This window comes from Lathyrus oleraceus, chromosome 1, assembly GCF_024323335.1.
Source record: "Lathyrus oleraceus cultivar Zhongwan6 chromosome 1, CAAS_Psat_ZW6_1.0, whole genome shotgun sequence".
NCBI lineage: Eukaryota > Viridiplantae > Streptophyta > Magnoliopsida > Fabales > Fabaceae > Lathyrus > Lathyrus oleraceus.
The window spans coordinates 433857703-433867410 of NC_066579.1; the positions used below are offsets into that span (position 1 = coordinate 433857703).

The 9708-nt window shown below is 34.1% G+C and overlaps 1 protein-coding gene across 1 annotated transcript; it reads left to right on the top strand.

Moving 5' to 3' along the window:
• Positions 1-2072: 2072 nt before the first annotated feature.
• Positions 2073-4024, top strand: LOC127080397 (uncharacterized). The gene is made up of 3 exons (XM_051020719.1): positions 2073-2487; positions 2581-2877; positions 3625-4024. Exons 2-3 carry the CDS (start codon positions 2607-2609, stop codon positions 3702-3704), a joined length of 351 nt encoding a protein of 116 aa, XP_050876676.1. The 5' UTR covers positions 2073-2487; positions 2581-2606; the 3' UTR covers positions 3705-4024.
• Positions 4025-9708: the final 5684 nt, after the last annotated feature.

Consider the following 9708-nt stretch of genomic DNA (forward strand, 5'->3'; position numbering starts at 1 on the left):
TTCTTTTTGAATAATTATTTAATATAATTAAATTTATATTATTATTAATTATTAAAATTAAATAATCCATTTTAAATTTAAATTTATATTTAAATACAATTTACTATTAAATGAATTTATAACTGCGGGTATCTTCGTATTTTAGCAAATAAAGACAAAATTCCAAGGCTGTAAAAAGAGAGGATACAACTCATGATTTCACAACGACAAAAAAGAAAACTAAACTCAACATCGGCAGACATGTGCCTTTGTGTTTGTATCAGAAATCAGAAACCTACTGGAGTCGCAACAGTGGTCTGAAAACTCAGTCGGAGTTGCTCGTTTGCCGTCTAAAACCTTGACAAAGTATGTTCAGGTTTCCCTTTTCCTTTTTTCAATAATTTATTTGGATACGAAACCATTGCAAGTTGCAACCACAACAACCACCCTTGCTAAAGGAAACACCGCACAGGTTATTGAATTTCACCGCACACGATTCGGCTATTACACGCTAGATCATGCGACGTGATTGAAAATATTTATGTAATTTAAGGGTTTTAAATATAAAGCAATATTTTAAAAACCGGACCAGATATCAAACTGATGAAACTTACGGTTTAAAGTTTAATTGGTTCAACCGGTTCAACCTACGATCGAACCGTTTATTAAATAAACTAATAATATGAAACTAAATTTCATAGACATGTCACACATAATCATACGTTTCACAACTTAATAAAATAAATATTTCAAAAATCTATTACAAAGTTAATACAACAATATTGATAATACATATAATAACATAACATAGTTCTACACTTCATTTCAACATTTATTTAAGAATAATTTGACCAAATTAAAGAACTACAATAAAATAAATTAAACTAGTTCAAACTAAAATTAAAATAATAAAATATAATAAATAAAATAAAGTTCAAATAATTAAGATAAAATACCAAAAATAAATAATATAATATACTTTATTAAAAAATAAATAAATTTGAGTTGAACTACGACAAACAAGTCTTACTTGACAACAACAAACAATATTGACTTGAACGACAATCAATATTGAGTTAAATATCATGACTATGTTTAAAAGAGACAGCGTGATGATAATAGAGTATGATTGAAAGAAAAGTTATAATGGAGTGACAAAATTCAGAAGTTTGTATGGTTGTAAAAAGAACATGATTTGTTTTTGTGATTGGGGAATGTATGTTAAGTTTTGATATTGACATATTAAAATTAAAAAAAAATTGTTAATTTGATGCATTTTTTTTGAACCGGACGATTTTATAAAATTGGCTCCGCTTCTTTGGTTCGAATGATTTTGGATGGTTCAATCCGATTTTTTTGATTTTATCTGGTTTTGATCCACTAACAAATTTGAAAGGTTGATCAAACCAGATTCATCTCCGATTCCCGATCCAATCGGTTGAACCGGCCGATTCTGTCAGGTTTTTAAAACATTAATATGAAGATCTTTATTTTGCTCAAAATATAATATACTATTAATGACATGGACTAAAGATGTATCCGATTAGGATTAGGATATCGTAGCGTATAAAATCAATAATATATTATCATTTTAAACCGATCTACTTTTTTTTATCCCTTATTACTTTTATATGTTCAGCATATAATCAAAGAAGGAATATAAAATATGTTTAAAATTAATATATTCTTCGATAACATTGCTTCAATATATGTTTTCCTTGACACATGTTGAGTTAGTGTTATATGAGTGTCAGACATCTATTCAAAAAGTATCGAATTAAATAAAAAACATTTTTTTAGGATATTTGTCGACTTATCCGACACTTGTGTGATTTTTTGGACATGTATCGTATGAGTGTCATAAAAATGTCATACAATATCGCGTGTCGGAAAATATAGTTGTATTTAAGTATTGATACTAGCCATATTATTCTTCCTATTTACTTTACAAGTTTGTAATGGTTAAGTGATGGTTTTGTTTTTGATACAACAGAATCTTGTAATTTGTGGCAACTATCCTCAGGCTAAAATAACATTATTATAGGATGTGTAAGTGATCTATTAATAGCTTATTTTTCAACCCTTTTAGTATACAGCTGTAATTACTCTGTTATTAAATATTTATTTTTCTCTTTCATCTCATTTTTTGGGATCTGTTTCTCTTTCTTCTTCATCTCATTTTCTTCTCTTTTTTCTTCCCCGACGGCGTCTGTTACTTTTCATCTCAAAAGTTGATCAAATCCGCTTGGATCAACAAAGAACCACTCCGACCAAGGTGCAACCCGCGACCCCAGATCCGCGTCTGCGGCGAAATCGCCCGCGTTTTCAAACGCCGCTCCTCTCCCGTCTTCTCACACGGTGGGTTTCCGCTCCGGCCGGACCGCCCGGGATCTCACCGTTCCCGGCCGAGATTGATAGCTCTGGTATTTTGTTTTTTTTTTATGCAACAGAACCTTCTTCCTTTGTAATTTGTGACAACTATCCTCACGCCTCTGCTTTGTAATAACTGTAAGTTTATATCAGACTCTCAGCAACCATATCAGATTTATAATATCTAAATCTTGTAACGTGAGTTGTTTTTATTTGGGTTGAAAATTTTAGGAGCAAGTAACTAAGAAAGATTGGACATGGCAACTAGACGTGCTCGTTACACGCCTCTTGCCACGGATGAGGATGATTATACTGGTGACCAAAATAGAGCATTTGACCCTCGATTTGATTACACGCCAAGATCCTTGGACAGAGTTCCCTGGAAATCTATTGCCCTTGCACTCTTTCTGTTGTTTCTTGGTACCGGACTTCTGTTTCTTTCCTATTTTATTTTCACCGGTCATATGGGGGGAGAACGGTCTCAAGCTTATGGCCTTTTAGCATTAGGATTTCTCAGCTTTCTTCCAGGTATGTTGAAGTTGCTGTTGCTGAAATGTTGTATGCATTGTTTATGTTTGCTAGGTACTCTGATTTAATCAAGTCAAGTTTGTTGAATGTTCTTAGTATTATGCATTAAGATCTATAAAGATAACTTTCCTGAACAATTAACGCGCTTTTAGTTTTATGATCAGAAAAACAAACTAGCAAGCACATGCTTGATTCAATTGAGGATGCTAGATTCAATTGAGGCTGTGTTTGATCTGTTTGATTAAATTGAGGATGCTAGATTCACTTATAGATTAGCAGAGAAATAATTCATGGATTACATAATATACGTAGCCTTCTTGTATGCATCATCATCTTTTCAATGAATCACAAAAAACTGTTAGGTACACACCGATTCAAACCAAGAACCATACATAGTTTGTTACATGAAATTGCATATTGTTTTTGAAGTAGAATTTCACATGGAGGCATACAATTATAGATGTCCGATAAAATATGCCCACTAGGATTGAAGTGTCATTTATAGCAACACAACATTTTAGTTTGTTTGTAGTACATACATTTGCAGGGGAGTGGAAAAATGGAGTGGCCAGGTTTGCTTGACATGATTTTTTTACCTGTTCTATTTGTTCTTTAGTTTTAAATGTCTTGCTACTTTTTGTCGATGATAAGAATCTGTTTTTGATAGAAAATAGATTTCGACTTATTTGCCATGACTACTTTTTGTTGGCTAAATATGCATCATAGCCTACATTGTTTCTGGAACAGGGTTTTATGAGACTCGTCTTGCATATTATTCATGGAGGGGTGCCAAAGGATTTCGCTTTTCTGAGATCCCCGATTACTAGAGCAGTTGAGTTATACCCTCCAAACTCTCAGTCAAGTTCAGATCTCAGTGCGACTTGTTTTTATGTTTTACATAGATTAAAGTAAACTGTAGAATGGGGTTAGAAAAACAGTCTTAAAATATAGTTTGAAATTGTTGCATTATGCATTATATTTTGTTTCTTAAACTGAGCCTATTTTAATTATGTGGAATCAAACACTAACTGAAGTTTGCTGTGCCATGGTTTGTCAAGGATGTAAATATGGATTCCAGTTTGTCAAATTACATTTGATTGAACCTCGTATTGTAAAGTTAAGTTTGATTGAAATAAGTTTGCTTCAATGTGATTTATGTTGGAATAACTTTTTTTGAAACGTATATCCAAGAAAATGTAATTTGTTTGTATGATACACATCTAAAGTACTTCTGTCAGAACATAAAAAGGGTTTGTTTTGGATAAAAATAATACTGACAAGATTCAACCCTGCATGATTAGGATCCTAATCTGCTTGTTTGAATCATGGAATAACATAGAAAACAAACTTAGTTCTATTGATGTGTGCAGATGGACACATATTTCAATAAAATTTAGGTGCATTTGTTTCAATTCTTGTTACAAGAGAGATACTATTTCAATCTGATTTATAAATAAAAAAAAAACAATTTTCACGTTTAAGAGTGATGTGTATTTAATTTTCATGTAAAAGAAGGAATATAATTACTCATTTATCCTTAATTAAATATCATTCACTAATAATATTAAAATATTTTTATTAGATATCTTTATACCTTATTATGCAAAATAAGATGTAATAAACAAGTTCCGACTATTCAAGAGTAGTTAGATAAGATACTTTGATATTTGTCATTTTAATCGAATTGTTTCTGGTTTGAACTTAATTTATAATTAATCTCTACGCTTGTTCTTAGATCATATCCAATTTATAACAAAAATAAGTTGTCTTTTATTGAATTTAAATAATATATATTTTTCAACAAGAATTAATTGTGTCAAGAAGTTTGACATCACTTTCAAGTAACCTTCTTTGTTTCCACCATCACTTTCAAGTTTTTTTTGTTCTAAACTTTCAAGTATTAATCAATCATGTTTTTCATTAAAGAGGTGTGGCTTATCTTAGAAATATCAAGATACTGGATAACCCAATTAGTAGGGCATAGTTTATGTCAGAAGAATTATCGTTGTTGTGTGACTTAATTCTTTTTACTTATTTAAAAGAAATAAATAATTAAAAATTTTAATGTGGATAAATTATTAGTAGTTAAGAAAAAAACAAAGAGAAAGGCTTACAAAAGGTTTCTTTCTACCCCAACCTGACACCTCAATATATTTTTATAATTATAAAAATATCCTTGTCAAATTTTAATCAAAATGAACCAACAAAAAATTTAGTACTGCAATTTGAAAAATTCAGTATGTTTTATAATTGTTTGATTTTTTTGAAAAATCCGATAGTTTGATAGGTAAAAAAATTGATTAAAAAATACGTATTTTTAAAAAGTCCGGTAGTATATTTTAAATTTTTTGATAAAAACTCATGAATTATGTATTTTGAAAATATGATAAAAATTAATAGATTTTTGAAAAATCTAGTAGTGCATTTTAAAAAATTCGATAAAAATTCGTATTTTTTGAAAAATCCAATTAAATCTTTTTGAAAAATCCAATAATAAACTTGAAAAATACGATAAATGTTCATATTTTTTTGAAAAACCATAAAAAATTCGATAAAAAGTCATTTTTTAAAGAAAACACGCTTCACACAATTTTGCAAAAATTCAAAAAACACATAATTTTTCAAAATCGTAAAAAAATTACACATGATATTATGATAAAAGTATAAGGAGTGTGGGGTGTCAAATAAAATTAGGAGTGGTGGGAAGAAATCTTCAAAAATTCAATGATAATTTATCTCACTAAATCGAAAATAGTTTCAATGACTTTTCTTCTATCTTTCTTTTAACTAACAATTTTTTGAAATTTTTACAAAAATAACCCACTTTTTCAAGGAAATTCCCCAAATACCCCTGGTTTCAAAAAAAATCCCAAACTACCCCACTTTTAGGAGGAGTCACCGATTGAATTGGAGACTCCTCTTAAAACTTGAATGGAGGCGTCAATTGGATTGGCTAGGGAAGGTGCCCTAGCCAATCCAATTGGCGCCCCTGTGTAGGGTTTAAGAGGAGGCGCCAATTCAATTGGAGACTCCTCCTAAAATACAATTTTTGTGTTATAAATAGATGTGTTGTGTGAGTAATTGTTCCACATCTCATATAATCATTTGGCAATCATTTTTGGTGTTCCTCGCCGATACGGAAAGGTGATTTATACGAGAGACAAACCTCAGATGCTGATGTTGTTCTAGAACATCACTACGTCCGATCAACTGAAGAGGGAGCTGGTTTGTTGGTTAGATGGGAAAATACCAGAAGGGGAAAAAATCAGAAGTATTGAGAGACTTGACAATATCTTTGGTTGGGTGCGAATGAAGACTGATAAGGATGCTAGGGAAATGATGTTCGGTCGAGACGATATCAATTTGATTGTTGTAATCAGTTAGAAATATTTCTGTTTCCAGATAGCTTATTTTGTACTGATGTTTGTTGTGAACCTCGTTGTAACAAAAACTTAATGATATATAATGATTGAAGGTTACAGAAATACAATGTTACAAAAAGCTTAAGACCTAGATGATGCTCCTTGATTGGGACAATTGTTCTTGTTGTGTCCTGGTTGACGATAGATACTACATAATCTTATCATTTTATCTGTGGAATCCATCTCTGTTCTGATACGTGTTCTGTTTGGCCTTCCTTTTTTCTTTCTACGCATCTCGTCACTGTGCCAAACAATATCACCTTCATATAGAGGCCAGTAATCCTCCATTGGTAGTATTGAGAAGCTTTGATTATATACATTCATGACGGTGTCGGTCTTGTACACATCAGATAAATGGTTGTAAGCATCTTGACGAGTATAAGCGCATGCTGCAATGACATGGGAGCAAGGTATGCGGAAGGCCTGGAACTTTCCACAATCGCACCAACTTCTATTTAGTCTAACAACGTAGGCTAAATTTGGTCTCCCCTCGTTGTGGTCCATTGTTTCCTGGACGCTGAAATTTTGCCTATGACGGTCAAAGACTGTTACAGCGTGTGTGCTAGCTTTGATGCTCTCCTCTTTCATGACCTTCATGCAACACTCACTGAATACTTGCCCGGACATTAACATCGCACTCCATCTTTCACCTCTGGTTGCGAACATAGAAGCCAACCTATAATAGGTTGATCTTACCAAGGAGGTTATCGGCAGATTTCGAATTCCTTTGAATACCCCGTTCATGCATTCCACAAGGTTTGTTATCATGTGGCCCCATCGACAACCTCTGTCAAATGCCCCTGTCCACTTCTCTACTGGTATAATATTTATCCATCTCCATGCGTCTTCATTATACAGTCTAATTTTATCACGATAATATTAAAATGACGGCTGAGTTAGAGCATACCCAACATTTACCATCTTCTTGCGAAGATTCTTATCTTTTATAGCACGCATGAAGTTTTATGCAATGTGTCTGATGCAATAGACATGGGTAGAAGGAGGATCACGCCATCCGTTGTCATGGTTGTTGTAGGCACTCTCAATGGCAGCATGTCTATCAGAAATCAAACAGAGATTGGCTTGTGGAGCCACATGCGTTCTGAGATGTCGAAGAAAGAAACCCCATCCACCAGTCGTTTCACCTTCAACAAGAGCAAAGGCAATGGGAAAGACATTGTTGTTTCCGTCTTGTGCAACCGCCATGAGCAAAGTACCCTTGTATTTTCCGTATAACCAAGTGCCATCAATTTGAATAATAGGTTTGCAGAATGCGAAACCTTTGATGCATGGGTCAAATGCCCAAAAGAGACGGTGAAAGATTCTATTACCTGTAGCACAGGTTCCGTCTGACATCATCGCTGGCAATGTCTCCATAATTGCCACAGTTCTTGGGACATATGTTTTTAGTGCCCATAAAAACCGTGGCAATTCCTTGTATGAATCCTCCCAGTTGTCGAAAACTTGTTCAACAACCTTTGTCCTCGCAATCCAAGCTTTCTTGTAAGACGGAGTATAATTATATGTTGATCTGATATGGGATATAATTATACTCACCTTCACTGATGGGTCTTTATTAACCAACGACAGAATGTCTTGACATATCAACGTTGCGCTTAGTTTACGGTGATCTTGTTCAACGCTAGTTGCAATGCAACTGTGAGGTGGGTCTATTGAAGCGATCTCCCAAGATTCGTTTTTCTTCTTGTAAGACGCAGCCAAATGAAACTTACAAAGCATGTTACGACATTCGATAACATACCTTCTAGAATCAGTGCGTTTCATTGTAAAATCAACAGAGTTGTTCATGTGGAATTTTTTGATATCCAGAACACATTCTTCTTTGGTATGAAACATGTCTCCCACCTTTAATTCGCCTTCTGATCTCGGATACGGATTATAGAAAACACTGTTGGATGTTTCATCGTCGTGAAGATCCATATTTGTCATATGTTGAGGCGGATTGTAGACATGACTAGGAGGTATTGGTGGTGGTTGATCATCATTTTCATCATCGTTGTTCAGCATGTGATCAACCTGTATCTCGGTCTCCTCTTCTTCTTCATCAACGACGTCCACTTCTGCTTCTGCTTCTGGATTGGCATCATCTGACCATTGTGGATCATCTTCACCAGATTCATCCTGACTGGTTAGTTGAGACTGTTGAGATGGTATACATGGTTGAAGAGTAATGTACAACTCAATACAGTTGCAGCCTGAATGTTCATGACTAACAAACATGTATTCAACATCTTCATCGTCTCGTACCTTAAGGGGGAAATACTTGCATTGACTATTCTTAAAAAATATTGGATTTTGATATGTGATCTTTGACACAATACCCGATCCTATACAGGATTGTATTATTTTTTTCAAATGCAAGAAGGTTGCATTTCTCTTGATCGTGAGTCTAATGGTATCGGTGTTTCAAAAACAAAAACCATATAGCTCAGACTCGTATGTTTCACCGTTGTAGTGAGCGTTGACACTGTATAATGATGAAGATTACATTGTGCAGATGAAAACTATTTTCTTACTGCAGATGAATGTGAGTGAAATGTCTTGGATGTTAATAGTAAGACACTTAAATAGAGGAGTGAAGTGTCTCACATTCTAGCTAGTTCGAAGTGACGTGTCACACATACAAGCTACTCCGAAATGATGTGTCACACATGCAAGCTACTCCGAAATGATCTGTCAACCATGTAAGCTACTAAGAAGTGACATGTTCAGCATGCAAGAGAGAGGACATCCACGTGTCAGACATACAAACACACACTCCAAATGAATTGGCGCCCCCACTCATTCCTTGCACATGGGCGCCAATTCAAGTGGAGACACCTTGTCAAAGCATGCATTCAGACCTCGAAACCAAGCAATCAGACCTAGGTCTTGCATGCATGTCCCTATGGATGCGCCAATTTGAATGGCGACCCCTCTTAAAGGTTGTACATGGTCGCCAATTCAAGTGGAGACACCATGCAAGCACAACTTTTCATGCTCCCATCCATTTGCCTATAAATACATCCACTCCATCAACACTTCTTCCACACCATCATTCTCACTACTTCTTCTACAATACTTCTTCTACAATTTCATCTACAACAACTTCTTGTAGTTTCATCTACACCAACTCCCCGACAAAATGTCTATCCTCACAATGGACGAATCACATAGAGGAACGGTTGCAAACATCGCAACATATGTAAGTTTTTTCTTTTGTTAATTTTTTATCTTTCATATTTACCAACCCCCTTTTATTTTAACATACCAACTTAGTCAAGTTTTTTGTTCTTTCTTTTATAGGATGTATCAAGGTTCCGAACTCGGGTCCACGAATATGTCCATATGGACCCGATGATTTAACCTTATGTTGAACTCGCCGGTTTTGGTCATATAAGCAAGATTT